The sequence below is a fragment of the Rissa tridactyla genome, chromosome 15 (genome assembly GCF_028500815.1).
Source record: "Rissa tridactyla isolate bRisTri1 chromosome 15, bRisTri1.patW.cur.20221130, whole genome shotgun sequence".
Lineage (NCBI taxonomy): Eukaryota > Metazoa > Chordata > Aves > Charadriiformes > Laridae > Rissa > Rissa tridactyla.
The window spans coordinates 14,755,436-14,770,948 of NC_071480.1; the positions used below are offsets into that span (position 1 = coordinate 14,755,436).

Here is a 15,513-nt window from a genome sequence, read left to right on the forward strand (position 1 = left end):
AATGGGCCAGATATCTTAAACCAAGCAGTGAGATAATGACTTCTTTGGCAGCCTGTATTTAGTGTATGTTGCATCTTTCCTTCCCAATTCATCTTCAAGCGTCTCTTTTTTTCATATATTTTTCTTTTCCTGTGTTTGCTGCAAAAGAAAGCAGTGGTCCTAGGCGTGCTGCCCGGTCCTCCTGCTGCGGGTGTTGTGTCCCAGGCTGGGCAGCACCTATCAAGGCTAATCAGCGATGGCTCTCTCCAGGGAACCTGCGTGGCAGAGCCGCGGAGAATTGCTCTGCATCCACCCAGCCAGTTCCTCACAGCTCTGCTCGGTCTCACACTGAGCGTTTCCAGGTCAAATTTAAACATAAAGGACCAGTCTGAAGACGCCATGTTAAAATAAAGCAATTTTGTTCAAGGAATTTTAATGAAAAACTTACTAGTACATATCTCTGGGAAGCTGTGGAGCGTGTAGAGAGTTCTGCTCTTCACTTGCGCCAAACTACAGCATAGAAATAAAAATCAAAAAGTGGATTTTGAAGTAATAGTTCATGTGCCAAACCTGGCAGTGCAGACACAAGTCCTGCGCTGAAGACCAAAAAAAACCCCAAAACAAAATAAAACCAAACACAGGATGAGAGAGCAAGCAATTTGCATTGCATCCTTCGTTCACTTTGTGGTTCTCAGTCCCTTTGGGATTGTAAATATTTAACTAAAATAAGCCCTTTAATCTTGACGTTATTGCTCAGAAGTATTTGAAGATCACTTTCGGTGTGCTAAGTTTTAATAGAGGGATGGAGTGGTCGCGAGTTGCAGACAGAAATGGTTTTCCAGCTGACCGCTGGGTGCGGAGACCCTCGGAGGGTGAACTCGGAGTAAAGGGGGGTGGGGACAGTTTCTCAGCACCGAAAGCCGTCACCTCGGAGTGGCAGAGCCCTGTCAGCTTGGTACGGGGATGGTGGGGAACTGCAGATGAAACGCTCGGCAAGGAAGAGTCTTGTTTCTGTTCTGTTCTTTTAAAACATGGTGTATTTTTTATGGTACGCTTATTTGAGTAAAATAATTAGTGAATACATTTTATTTTAAAATTTCAGCCCGTAAGCATTTTCTGTCTCTCATTTTAAAAACATGAATTTAAGAAACATAACTTAATCAGTATCAACTGTCGGTTCAAGTTAATGCGATTCCTTTCAAGCCACGATCTAATTTCAATAATTAATTTACATCCGAGTATGTGTTCTGCATGAGAATTATCTTGACAAGTAAACTAGTGTGTTCCCAATAAGTAGCTTGCATTCCTGTGCTCTGCCCCCTTTCTACAGCTATTTTGGATATAAGGTACCAGTTACATCTGGTATTTCTCTCTTCCTACTTGTTCTACCGCACCTAATGCTCTCTCATTAAATAAACAGAGCCGGTCAAACTGTTTGAAATTATGTGTTTTCCATGGCTGTTTTTTCCAAAAAAAAAAATTTTCCCTTTACAGCTTGAATCAAACGGCTTAGTAGATTCGCACTGAAGCACTACTTAGTTATTTCATTAGGAAGAACACCATTATTATGAACACTAAAACACTCTCTCCATCATGTAAAAGGAAAATGTCAGCTTCGAGCCAGTTACGCCGACTTGTGAATCCACCTGGTGTGCCGGGAATGGAACAGAGCCGTTCCCTGGCTTTGTGAATCACCTTCCATGGTGTATTGTCATGGGGGTGTTGCCAACACCTCAGTCTTCCATTTCACTGGCCTTACGTAGAGCACATCGATGTCTGTCCTGTGCTTTACGTTCCTTGGCCACCTCCTTCTGTCTTACAAGCGCACAGTTGTCCGTCCACCACAGCCCTGCCTTGATTTATAAAGGCAGAACAAAGGACGTTTTGAAAAGATGTACTTCAGCTGGTTTACACGTCATTAGACTGTTGCACGAAAACTGTCCTCTTATTCTATAAATAATGAGAGGAAACAACACATTATAAAATATCTGCGTTGCTTGGATGCCTTTCAGCCTCCATGCTGGGAAATAACAGGTTGAACTCCTCAGAAGGTCTATAATTTTTGTTTGTAATATGAAAATGTCATTTAAATCTGGGGGAAGAGGAGCAGGGTGCCTTGAGCAAACAGTGACTATCTCTTGCTGAAGATCTTGACAACTTTTTTTTTTTTAAAACTCTAAAGTTCAGATTTTTGTAGGAAATGTTTTCCATCAAGAAATACTCAGTGACTTAAAGGTTGGTCTTTCCTGAATTTCCTCTCAGATTTCTTCAATTAGGTAGATAAATTAAAAAAGCCCTTCTGCTGCTGACGCCGTGAAAGCAGTAGCTGAGGGCAGCGTCAGTCCGGGATAATACCTCTAGCGACTCCCCCCGCAACGGTGGCCTTCCTTCATACCCTAGGAGCCCCATCACCCTCAAAGCTTCTGGCAATTCTCCTTCCAGGAAAAAAATTTCATCTTAAACTACGAATCTCACAAAGGAATTCTTGAACAAAAGCTGTTTTCTGTCCAAAACAAGCCCCGAGGATTGCTGTTCCCAGTAGGTTTCGAGATGGCCAGTTGTGAGCTCTCAATTCCCCATCCCAACTGGATCACCGCAGCTCCTGGCAGCACCACCAGTTTGGGTAGGATGGGGTTTCACAGCATGAGGACAATTCAACTCTTCTGCCGAGGTTCAGCAGAAGGTGGTAGCTGAGTGCTGCTAAAAACCCACGTCTGTAAGCGTTACGCGGGCGTCGTGCTGGTCCTCTGCAAGAGGGAGGGAAGTGCTGTCTTTGCTCCACTCCCCTGCAGTGACTTCTGGACTGCTTAACCAACCCCGCAGCTCCGTTCCAGCCAGACTGAAACCCAAAAGCTGCCAAACCCTGGATAAATGCCATCGTAAGCTGCCCTTGCCTGCCTGCCCTGTCCCACACAGGGATGTGGCCTTGCGGGGAACGCAGATTGCTGACCGTTCTTGCCTCTCTCTCTTTGGGATCGGTAGCAACATGAGATATATTAACTCACTTTATGTCTGCTTTTGACATTGTAAAAATAGAATCTACATTAACATTTTTGTGAAGCTGAAGTTAAGCTTGTCTTCTCTGCGCTTTTACTTGGTTGCTGTCATGACATCATGCTTTCAGCGGTTCCATCTGACAACTAATGAACCATGAAGGGGGTTTAGTGTTAGATATCTTCCAATAATGTCAAATAACCGATCTTCTGAAATCTATTGTGATCTGGCTCTCGCCCTTGTAGTGTTTGGCTGATAGTCCTGTAGTGGTATAACCTAAGGCCGGTGAGTAAACGAAAGCAGAAAGAATCGCTACCCGCTTAACAATTTATAGTGATGGATTTGGACGGTTAATCATTCCAGTGCAGGAAAGGAGCTGCCTGGAAGCTGTGTGTCGTTTGTGAATTGCTCTTCTCTCCTGTCATTTTCTCTACTCTTCTTACAAATATTGCTAAGTGCAGCCTTACTGTACAGCAGCTCGTTCCTTCCGTGCCAAGTCTGACAAGTGGGCTCCATGTCTTTCTTGTTTTATTTTTCAACACGTTTCAGTAACTCTGGTTTCACATGTTAACTGCTTTCTTAGTGGTGATTTGTAATCCCATACAAATCAGCTATGTTTTATATTGGCAGTGCGAGAAGCAAAAAACCTAATTCCCATGGATCCAAATGGACTTTCAGATCCTTACGTTAAACTGAAGCTGATCCCAGATCCTAAGAATGAAAGTAAACAGAAAACAAAAACCATCCGTTCTACTTTGAACCCAGACTGGAATGAGTCGTTCACATTGTAAGTTTAACACCTTTTAATGTAGTATCTTTGTGTGTATTGAAGCATTTAATTCACTGTTACATCGAGAACTCCTCTATTTCTCTCCTTTTTAGTAAATTAAAACCTACAGACAAAGATCGACGGTTATCCGTAGAGGTCTGGGACTGGGATCGAACAACCAGAAATGATTTCATGGGATCTCTTTCATTTGGGGTGTCAGAGCTTATGAAAATGCCAGCCAGCGGATGGTAAGTTCCTGAAAAGAGAGAAGGAGAGAATATATCACAAAAAAATTTAAAACTAGTATTTTTCTTCAATATAATTTGCCTTTTTTGGAGCTTTTCACTGTATCTCGTGCTATAAATTCACTGAAAATGCAACTAAGCCTAGGAAAAAGAAGGATAATAAAAGGTGTGCTTTTCTTTTGTGGTGTTCATGAAACTTCTGCTGGAGCCAGGAGCTGCTGCAAACTCAATTCTGTGTACATAGTCTTGTGACAGGAATTTTATTTTTATCTCCAATATGATATATTCATTACTAAGCGTATCATGTTATATATAGCTCTGCAAATTCAAAGCACGTGGGAACTGATTTTATAAAATGCCATCTTGGTGCCTACCAAGCTCCAGGTAGAACTCCTCACATCTTCTCAAAGCATAAAGCTTCTCAAAAAGCACATCGTCAGAGATAATTGTTCAGGGCTATAGAAGCACTGGAGACGAAGGTTCTTCAGGGTTGGTATCTCCCATCATTTCACGGGATGGGTGTGAAGAAGTTCCTTGTCCATTAAACTGCCTTGGCACATAGTTTGGGATTAAAGGTCTAATTTTAAGTTAAATATATTCTGTTTCTGAGTGTGCTTTGTATCTTTGAAAGCAGTTCTTTACGTACCTGAGACATCGATACAAACCATCCACAACCAACTAAAATCAGATGTTAAATCTTAACAGGAATGTAACGGTAAAGTCACCATTTTTTCTCCAATGCTCCACAGGTACAAGCTGCTGAACCAAGAAGAAGGTGAATATTATAATGTTCCAATTCCAGATGCTGATGAAGATGGAAATGCAGAGCTCCGACAGAAGTTTGAGGTGAGGATTAAACACAAATGGATGCAACTATACGTGGCATACATTTTTCACTTTGTCACAACAATTGCCTGTTAAAAAATTATATATTAGAGTGCTACTATTTCTGTTGCCTGTGACAGCAGTATGTAGCTTTAGGTTTCTTGAAGAATGGACCAAGTGATTTAATTGAATTGTGGTATCATTTTTCTGACGGTTCAGCTTCTCTGCTGTGACGCTTGTGAGTTGGTATTTTGAAATATTTTGTGTCAAGTACATGTAATATAATAGTTGCTGCAAAATCTGCCAGCCGTTATCACTAGTATCTATAATATTTGGCAAATGAAGTTCTCAGAAAAAACAGTATTTTAATACTTAGTTTCACACTAAACGTGGGGTTTTTTTTAAGAAAATATTTACAATGTTACTTACTGATTATTTGGAGCCTCAAAATCTTTGTAGAAGGTCGTAATCTGAAATTCTGATATCTTTAACGTGGGTATGGAGGTTTTTGAGGATAGGAGGTATTGCTGGTTATGTACAGAAGAGAGACACTGAAGAAATGCGATACTTTCTGCCGAGCCTTCCTGCCTCCTGTGGTGCACACTGGAGTGGTTGCCGGTCGTGCCATGGTGTAGTCGTGCCATGGTGTAGTCGTGCCATGGTCTCGCCGTGCCATGCGAAGGAGTTGTTTCTTAATGCGGAGTCTTAGCCAGCAATTCTGCCTCTTCCGACAACTGCAGCTGACATTCCAGCAAAACACTTTCTGGTCATTAAACCCAGCAACAGGAAAGGCAGGGTTTGGGGAGGGAGGTGTTTTGCTAGTGGCTGTACTGGATTCGGCTCATCCGACTCGACTACTCCTTCCAGCTGCGTATGCAATATTGAATTTGAAATATTCCAATCTACGATATTGTTTTCTTTTTTCTGGTCGAATATTTACAACTTTAGTCTAGCTGTTTATCCAGAAAGTAATTAATGTACCCGTCGTGCATAAACAAACACTTAATGCCTGTTCCTTTCAACCTGAAATGGCAATTTTTTATGTTCACCATCAGGCAGAATTCTACATTGTTATTATAAAAGATGGGTTAACCCAAGAAAGTGAGGAAAAACGGCATATGTTCAACTTTCAAGAAAGAAAAAGAAAAGGTGCATCAATTTCTTCTGAACACATTTGGAATCAGCTACCATACTTTTGTCTGCAGCATGAACTATGATTTTTCGTTATGCATTTGAGAAATATTTGAATCTCCATTTCATTTTCCTTTCTTTACAGTTGTGATCTGACCAGTGTGATTTTTATTTCGCTGCACTAGGTCATTTTCTACTCAAGATCATACTTACGTTCGGTCTCCCTAGAAAGAGTAGTGTCAAAAGTAATTCTTTTCACCCCTTACGTGTCTCTGTGCGATACACAGGGTCTGGCATTGGGTGGGTATGTGTATGTGGATATGGATACAGGTAGGGAAATCCGGTTTTTCTCAGGACAGGGACAGCACAAAGACAAGTCACTAAAATTACCCATTTTAAAATGTCAGTTATTATATGCAGTTTGTTTGCATATTGAATTTACAGTCTCTCAGGGATTTTTCTTAAGCCTCCTGTAAATCCATTGGTTGCAGAATGAAGAGTTGGGGTTTATCTGTGTCCTGCAGTGAAGGGGTGGAGAAATCCTGAGAGGTTGCATCCTGTAAAGCTACTGGACTGGGTCCCAGAAACAGCAGCTTCGCATAGGGTCGGCTCTGCCTCAGAAATAATTAGTCTGTCTCTCAGTCTAATTAGTTCAGGCCCAGCACTGGGTGTTTGAGGCTTTCCCTGTTCTGGAGGTAGCCTGGTTGGTGCTATTTTAGTGGTCTGAATTAATCAAGGAAAGGGAACAGGTTCTCAGTGAACACAGTGTCTCCAGGAATATCGTTTACAGAGTTGCATAATGGACAGCTTTAAAACTTGCTGACGATATGTGGGAATACTGGTAGCCGAACAGAACGTGTACTTGTAACTAGACCAAGGCTAGTAGAATGCAGTATTACAAGGGAAAAGGATTTAGGGTCAGCCTCTTCCTCTCTCTCATGGTTTACTGCTGCGAGAAGGAGCAGAGGGAAGCAGCACCCTCCAAGTAATGTTCTTACTTGGTTCCAAGGGGAATTACTGTGATATATAAAAATTAACAGCACAGATGTCTGAATGGCGGTATTTCACTTATTAGCTATTCTGGTATGGTACATCAGTGGTGCTGACTCCGATCATCTTTTACGTTATTTTTCTTATCATTTATATCTTGGCTTGCACAGTCATTTTATTTTAGGTACCCCACACTAAGGAACAAGCAGATAGCACCGAGAGATATGCTGCTATTTGTGATTTAATGACATCATCTAAATAAATATTTCCACTGTTCTGAAATCAGCTTTGAAACCTTACGGGAAGAAGATTGCAGATCCTGACTGACATTTTATTGGGGGAGTGTGTTTGTCAGGAAGATTAAGAATATAGATAGACCGAGAGGTCACACTGGGCTGTCTTCTCCTTTATCAGTTTATAGAGAAGAGTCACTTCAGAGTGCTGCTAATCAAGTCTACATTTGTGGTGCTTGGTCTGCTTTTCGATATATGACAGTGTGATTGATATCCAAGCTGCACTGATTTCATTTTGAGTACAAAATTACAGCATTTTCTACAAAAGTATTGCATTACTAATACCAAATACTTAAAATGAATAATGATGGTCTTCAGAGCGAAGAGCTATGTACAAACCTAAGCTACGCAAGAACAGACAAGCTTTAGGATGAGAATGTCATTGCTTCATACTAAGAAAGAATAAGAATATTTTCAGGTTATAAAAGATCAGAGAACTGATAGATATGAAATTTCCAAAATCTGTTTCTGGTCTCAAAAAAAAAAGCCTAAGACATTCTTAAAACTGGCTTTGCCATTTTGACTGAAGTTTAGAACTGTGCGCAGTAGAATCTCCAAGAGCACTTAGGAGCTACCTACCCTTTAATGAGAATTTTTAAAATATCTGCCTGCATCTATAGTTCGAGAGGTGTCTTTAAGATTTGGCCTCAAGCTCTCATTGATTTCAAAGTGTTTACGCATCCTATCACATCCTAAAGCTCCGCTTTAACAACACAGACTTTTATTTAAATGTGGTTATTAGTCACACAAATCTCATTGGGGTGCTGCTTTACTTACCGGACCTTTGGCACAGATTCTTTAAGTCATTTATTCAATGTAAATCTACCATAAAATAGCTATACAAGATTATAAATGAGTAAAGAAATACTAGATTCAAACATTCTCCTCGCTTACAATTGTAATTGAACAGCAAAAGCTGTTTGTGACGAGAAAAAGTTTCGTCATGGCTCATTCTGCCAGATCTGAAGCAGTTGGAAAATGAACAGCTGGCTTGTGCCCAGTAGTTTTAGATCCTCTCCAACCAGTGGGACCCCGTTGGAAAAGAAAGAGTTGAGGAGGACGCTGGTTTCATTAATGGAATCAGGCAGTGACCTCACTAAGTGTCTATAGATTTTACTACGAGGAGTTTTCTTTTTATATCCCGTCTGTGTATTAGCTATAGAAGTTGTGCAGCATATGGAAATTAAGGTATATTATGCATAAGTGCAGTGCAGTATTCTCCACACAACAGATTTTAATCAATCTACATATTTTCTGGATCTCACCTATCACTAAAACTTACCAATCAATTATTTGCTCATTTAGCAGTATGAACAAATCTGTCTTCAGTGATTTACAGATGATACATCATTATTAATATTTAGAGATAAAAATATACTCCTGTAGGAAGTGGAGGCAGGATAAAATCTGTCACTGTTTTTCATGGGGTTTTAACCTTTGGTTGTGAATTTTCTCTCCGGAATGCCATTATTTGTGGCCATCTCAAAACGAAACTCCGTCCTCAACAGGCGTCTTCAGAATAATTGTAGCTGCTCCGTAATTGTCCGTGCTGAGGTTGCCATGGGAACTCCCCACAGTCCCAAGGGGCTCCACAGACCCAAACCAGCAAGTCTTTTAACTGCAATATCTACTATTTGTTATATACTTATTTTCCTGTTACGGTATTTTGCTAGTCAAAGAAAAAAGCCGAATATTGAGAAAATGCAGCCTTATTGCATTTTTAATACCTGGGTATGATCTGAGCAGTATGGTTTTGCCGTTTAGGGCATTGTTATGGTTTTTTTATCTGGGGAAAAGAAATGTGCAAATTCTAAAAATTCTATTGTAGGAAGTTATTTCAGTTCTGTCAAGCCCTGTTTCCTGCAATTTGCTGCTTAGTAAAGCACTTCTTGATACTTAACTATGACCTTATAATAATAATAGAATAATACTGGTTTAAAAGTAGGCTGGTTAATTATTCTGTCTGTCCCCTTCTTTCCACATCACCATCATGGAAAATGTTATTAAAAATAAAGCAGCTGTTACGGTCCATAGCAATGATTTTTTTTAATTAAAAAAGAACAGAGTAGCTATAATCCTTACATGTGGATACATTTCCCAAGTACAAGGTATATTAAGTGATGGGAGCAATCAGTTACTACAGGTAGCTTTAGTAATTGAAGTGATCCAAGCAAGATGTTACGAGGGAATAGGTTACGGCTTTTATAATCTTCATTTGAAGGCATCTGTGGGGAAGATACGTAACGGTCTGCCTGGTCTTAAGGAAGACCATGCTCTTAAGATGTGAGACATCTTCTTTTGTTCTAATTATTTCCTTTAGTGTAGCTCTCCGAGTGAGCTGTCTCTCAGGAGAACCACATCATTCCCTTCATTTCTGGGAGAGAGCTCAGACCCCTGGCCCCGCCGTGGGGATCCACGCAGGGCCATTCTGGTGGACCTTGGGAGGTGCTTCCTTGGGGACATCTACCACTGTGGCCACTGGCATCGAACTGTGGTTGTGTTAGAGATTTCAGCCCAGACATCAGGTGCGAGTGGCTTTTCATGGCTGATAGTTTTGTACCATTGCACTTAATTAAGTGAATAACAATAAAATCACTTCACAATAAAATTAAATTATTCAAATAAGTACTTTTTCTGCAAAATAATCACCAGTCAGCGTTAGGAAAGGCAGGTACCATTTTCATCGACTGGTCGACATTGTGGTCCAGGTCCATAAACCCACGTGTAGCGGGACAGCCAGGCAGCGTTCCCAGGGAAAGTGGCCGTACTGGTTGTATGCTTTATTTCCAGTCTCCCCTTTCTGGGATTGACCCAGATACCAGCCAAACCACCCGGGAGCAGCTCTTATTTATTATAGTCTGCTTGCCTGATGGGCTCTTTCTGCTGCCAAGAAGCGAGGTGGCCCAGCTTTGTGGTGTTTCCCAGGGACTGGGCACCCCGCGCTGTTATTTCGGCTCTTCTCGGTTTAGCGTCACACAAGTTACGTTTTCAGCTGGTTCGTGCCAGTGGAATCGCTGACGAAGGCTGTGCAGAAGCGAGACCTGCAGTTTCCTTTTGCAGACTGAGCAGATCAAAACGTAGGGAGAGAGGAAACAGAGTTCAGAACAGGGTAAATATTGTATCTGGAACTTGGAAGTGTACAGTCAGCGGTGACATTTTGGTGACATCTCAGTGCTTCTAAACATAACCGTTATTATGATCCTAAAGAAAAGGTCTTTTAAAATGCCTTAGCATTTTAAAGATAAGAACAGGGGCAATGTGGTGCTTGGCCACCAGGCTTGGTTATAAATACCTAGAACCTCTCCAGTGACGCAGGAGCTGTAGATATTTCTGCTTCTGATGTGCTAAACTCCTCCAGTATGCAGGACAGCGTTTAGTTTGACCCAACCTGTGTTAATCCTCCTGCAGACATGCATTCATGAAGAAGTAACCCATCTCAGTCTGTATATATCTCTGTTGCATACAGGGCTAACGATTATTTACACCATCGAGCCTCTCCTTGTGGCAGTACAGCTGGTGTTAAACGGTATTTGAAAAAGTCTGCAGATTTCAAGGCACAATTAAAGCTTTCTGATGTGTTTCAATGTTGTAGTCTTAATGCTAAAGGAACCTCTTTCATTTATTTATCATTCCCTTTCTGAACATCAGCACATCGTTTCACTTTGTTTCACTGCAAGCGCTGCGTTTCTTCCATCTTTGACGCTCCCTTTAGTTTTATATTTTTTAAAGCAGTTTCTGGCTGCCTTATTGGAAAGAAGGACAGTACTTACCGCATGAACTTGGAGTTTTTCTGATACTCGAAACATTTTTAGGTCAAAAGGGCATTTTCTTTCTGTCCTTTAATCAATGGCCCAAACACCCTAGAGCAGTTCTCATTCCGAGCAGGAGGCTGGGTGAGTGGGCTGCAGTTGCGTAGCCAGGGCCTTAGCAGAGACTCCAGGGGCCGTTGCAGTAGCTTAAGAACCCAATGAGTTTTCTAATGAAATAGGATAGTTTCATTTTAAAAAAACTGTAGAGGAGCTTGTTAATTTGTTAATTTGTGAGTTAAGTTCTTCTGGTCTCTCTGTAAAGTCCTGTAAGGGCTGTGAAGGAGATCATAGAATCACAGCGTTGGCAGGGACCTCTGGAGATCACCCAGTCCAGCCCCCTGCCAGAGCAGGGTCACCCAGAGCAGGTGGCACAGGGACGCGTCCAGGCGGGTTTGGAATGTCTCCAGAGACGGAGACTCCACCACCACTCTGGGCAGCCTGTGCCAGGGCTCTGCCACCCTCACAGCAAAGAAGTTCCTCCTCATGTTTAGGTGGAACTTCCCATGGTCAAGTTTGTGCCCATTACCTCTTGTCCTGTCCCTGGGCACCAGTGAAAAGAGCCTGGCCCCATCCTCCTGACACCCCCCCTTTCAGTGTTCATAAGCGTTGATAAGATCCCCCCTCAGCTGTCTTTTTTCCAGACTGAAGAGACCCAAATCCCTCAGCCTTTCTTCATAAGAGAGATGTTCCAGTCCCCTCAGCATCTTTGTAGCCCTTTGCTGTCCCCTCTCCAGCAGTTCCCTGTCCTTCTTGAATTGGGGAGCCCAGAACTGGACCCAGCACTCCAGGTGCGGCCTCCCCAGGGCAGTGTAGAGGCGGAGGATGCCCTCCCTCCACCTGCTGGCCACACTCTTCTTGATGCCCCCCAGGATGCTACTGGCCTTCTTGGCCACAAGGGCCCATTGCTGGCTCATGGTCATCCCGTTGTCCCCCAGGACTCCCAGGTCTCTCTCCACAGAGCTGCTCTCCAGCAGGTCAGCCCCAACCTGTCCTGGTGTGGGGCGTTATTGCTCCCCAGGTGCAGCACCCTGCCCTTGCCCTTATTGAATTCCATAAGGTTTCTCTCTGCCCAACTCTCCAGCCTGTCCAAGTCTCTCTGGATGGCGACACAGCCTTCTGGGGTGTCAGCCACCCCCCCCAGCATTGTGTCATTGGCGAACTTGCTGAGGATGCACTCTGTCCCCTCGTCCAGGTCATTGATGAATATATTGAAGAGGACTGGAGATGTTTCTTTTAAGTCTTTCAAGGATGGTGATGGTTTTGCCCCAGAGCTGTTACGCTGCAGTTAACTTTACTCTTTCCTTTTTTTTTAAAATAAATAAAAGATACAGCCCCTACCATACCTGTGCCTAACGTGTATGCATTCCCGTTTTGAAGTAATAACTGTAACGTCAGGCAGTTCAGCAAAGGTGACATGAAAAAGAGAAATAATGTTGCTGACACTTCAAATTGTAAAAGAAAAGATTAAATTTGCTTTTCAGGAAACTGACACTGAGCTGCACTGAAATCATGACCAGCCAAAATATCACTGGCACATCAATCCACGCTCATTATGCATATAGAGATATAAAAAGAAGAGCCGATTTTTTTTGGACGTGGCACTCATTCCTATTTTTAAATTGTGCATATTTAATCATTAGAGAATAGTTTGCAGCGTTATAGAGATGCTGTTAGATGTCTCCATCTGTTCTATACTGTAGTTTGGCATGGGGAATTCCCATATGCAGTTATCTGGAGGTTTCCCATCCACTTACCATATCTGAAACTAGAGAACTTGAAACGTGTTCGCCAGATGACATACATGTCTGGTCTCCGTTCCTATCAGCTTGTGATTTCAGTCAGGCTTTTCTGAGTCTACGTCTTGTGATTTAAGGTGAAGAACGTACGTAGAAAATCTTATTGATAACAGGGATTTCTTTGTCTCTTACATAAAGTTTAAATGCTTGTCTCAAAACAAGGCAACCCCCCCCTTTTTGTGCTGTCACCCCTCTACAGCGCTCGTTAGTTGTTAAGAGCCCGGGCTGCGCACATCTACGCATACGTTGAGCTTTATGCATTGCCGTGGTTTGGTGCCATTGGGGTGTTTCGCGCATGAAGCGTGTGGATGCCCAGGGTGCGGTGGTCGTTACGAGCAGTTGCGTGGGGACCTGTACGTCAGTGTGCTGTGCTGTACCCTGCTCCTTGCCGCGGGGGTGATTAACGCCGCGATTTCTTTTTCGTGATTTTTTTCCGTGCATAGCAGATGTGTCCATTTCTGTATTCTTGCTGCTGTGTCTTTATTTGTTTACTTCTGCTGCTAATTGTTGTTGCTTTGCTTTGCCAGCCCTTTACTAACGAAGCAGTGTTTCTCCCTCTCCTGTCTCTTCCAGGACTGTCATGTAAATAACCACTTCTTCAAGGTAGTTTTCTCCTTGGTATTCTCCTTTCTCTTCACACAACCTTCTCTGCCAGTGTTTGAAGTTTAAATTCGATTTCATTCTCACTGTGTTTTAAGGATGCACTTGGTTTTTCCCCAGTTTAAGCTTTTCTAATTGATAAAAAAAAATTGAAGTATGAATCTTCCGTAATTTGTCACAAAGTACTCCCCAGATTAGAAGTTGGCTTACAAAAACAGGGCCATCAAACCTCAGCAATGCAGCGTGCCTTTCCTTTCGAAGGAATTAGTCAGATGAATGTCGCCTTCTTGTGCAAAGTGGAAAATGGTGCATCTTTAATTTGAAAGACACTCATGGAACTTCAAATAACTTCCACAGATCAAGTAATGCTCATGTTCACTGCATATTTAAACAGATACATTTACATAACATAGCATGCATGTGTTATGATATCATACACCCCGTATATAGCGGTGTGTTAGCTGGAGTATACTATATCATAAGAGACGTTACCCGTATGCACAGGTGCTGCGGTACCAGAAATACCAATTCACCTGTTTACTTCCATGTTGCTGCTTTCACTGATCACCTCATCACCGAGTCCTGGCCATGGGAGGTGCACATCGGCATTCAGAACATGTCTGGGGACTTTTTGTTTGCATGTCTCTCTAACAAATTATCTTGCTTTATTAGGGCAAAGGTTACCGACACAACTCACGCTTTCCCTTTCATACATTGGTGAGGTTACAATTTAAATTAAAATGTGAAGCTCCTGTGCTGTAAACTGTTTTAAGAATCTAAGGTTATCGAAGCCATTATTGTCTTCTGTATTTTTACCATTCGAGTTGACCAAGAGCGGTTTATATGTTAAAGCTTAAAATGCTTGATTTTAGAATCAAATTTTATTTTTGAAGAGTTGTTTATATTATTAATGCATGATTTTAATACTGAACCAGAAAAGCAAAGAATGAGACCGTTTGTCATTGCCAAATATTTCCTAATGCAGTTATCATTTGTCGTGTAATCGGTAACTTATTTTTTCTTAACCTTGATTCTTTGTCTGGTATCTCAATCTCAGAAAAGCCTGTAGAGAAGAGGACTGCCCTTTCTCAATCCTTTACACCTCTTCTAATTTGAAAACAAAATTACATGGTGGTTTCATTGATGAAACTTGTTTGATGCAGGGAAGTTGCGAGTTTCTCTGTTTAAATATATTTTAAACCAGAGCAAAAGCTACCCTGAAAAAAACGCGCCTGGGATAAATCCGAAGTTACGTGTAACGTCGTGTTGTCACTTCCTGGTAAAAGGCAGACCTTGAAGCGCACTGATACGTACTGACAAGAGGCCTTGGTCCGTTCGTGTTTCCATCATAGGAGTGCGCCTGAAAAAAGAGCTGAACGGTCTCCTACAGCTGCTGCTTCATAGGCAAAATTCATGCTTAGTCCTTGTGAATGATAAACATGGATTCCAACGGACAAAGTTGGCACTCTGTTCCAATGTGAAGAGGAGACTTGAGAATTCCTTTTTTTTTTTTTTTGTGGAAAAAATGCTTCCTTGTTTATTGTCTGTCTTTTCTCTCTAAATTATTACAACCCCCCCTTCTGCTTGCTGCTGGCAGTGACTTAGCGTCACTAACCTAAGCTCGGAAGCGTCACTGCATGCTGCATTCTGCACGCTAATCGCCACTGACGCTAGCGTGGCCCTGGAAAGCATTTTGTAAGTAACGAGTTTATGTGGGACCACGGGGGAGGCCGCGTTCCCGAGTTTCCAGCATTGGAGTTGAAGGGAAACAGCAGGAGCAGGTGAGGGAGGAAGGCTGTGTTCCTGAGGACAGTGTAACGCTTCCGAGCTGGAAATCAGTAAAGCATACAAAAATGATTTTATAATATCAGAGCAAATTTTGAGAATGCTGTGAGCAAGGTCAAAACAGCGTAAATCCTTCTTTATAAATTACCAGCTACTGGGAAGGATCACGCATTTATGCAGCTTTTGTTCCGCCAGCAAAGTGTATATTCAAATCGATTATTTTCACACCACCGTGCAGAAAACACCTTCATCTTTGTGTGTGTGTGTGTGTGTGTTCGTGTGCGTTAAACAATTCCA

At 42.1% G+C, this 15,513-nt stretch overlaps 1 protein-coding gene across 2 annotated transcripts in view; it reads left to right on the forward strand.

The window, feature by feature from the left end:
- Positions 1–15,513, forward strand: part of PRKCA (protein kinase C alpha) — a 153,209-nt gene that overhangs the window by 106,102 nt on the left and 31,594 nt on the right. For both annotated transcript variants that reach the window (XM_054221442.1, XM_054221443.1), the window contains exons 6-8: positions 3,604–3,760; positions 3,856–3,990; positions 4,737–4,833. In XM_054221442.1, coding sequence (XP_054077417.1) covers positions 3,604–3,760; positions 3,856–3,990; positions 4,737–4,833 — 389 coding nt within the window. The remainder of the gene's footprint in view (positions 1–3,603; positions 3,761–3,855; positions 3,991–4,736; positions 4,834–15,513) is intronic.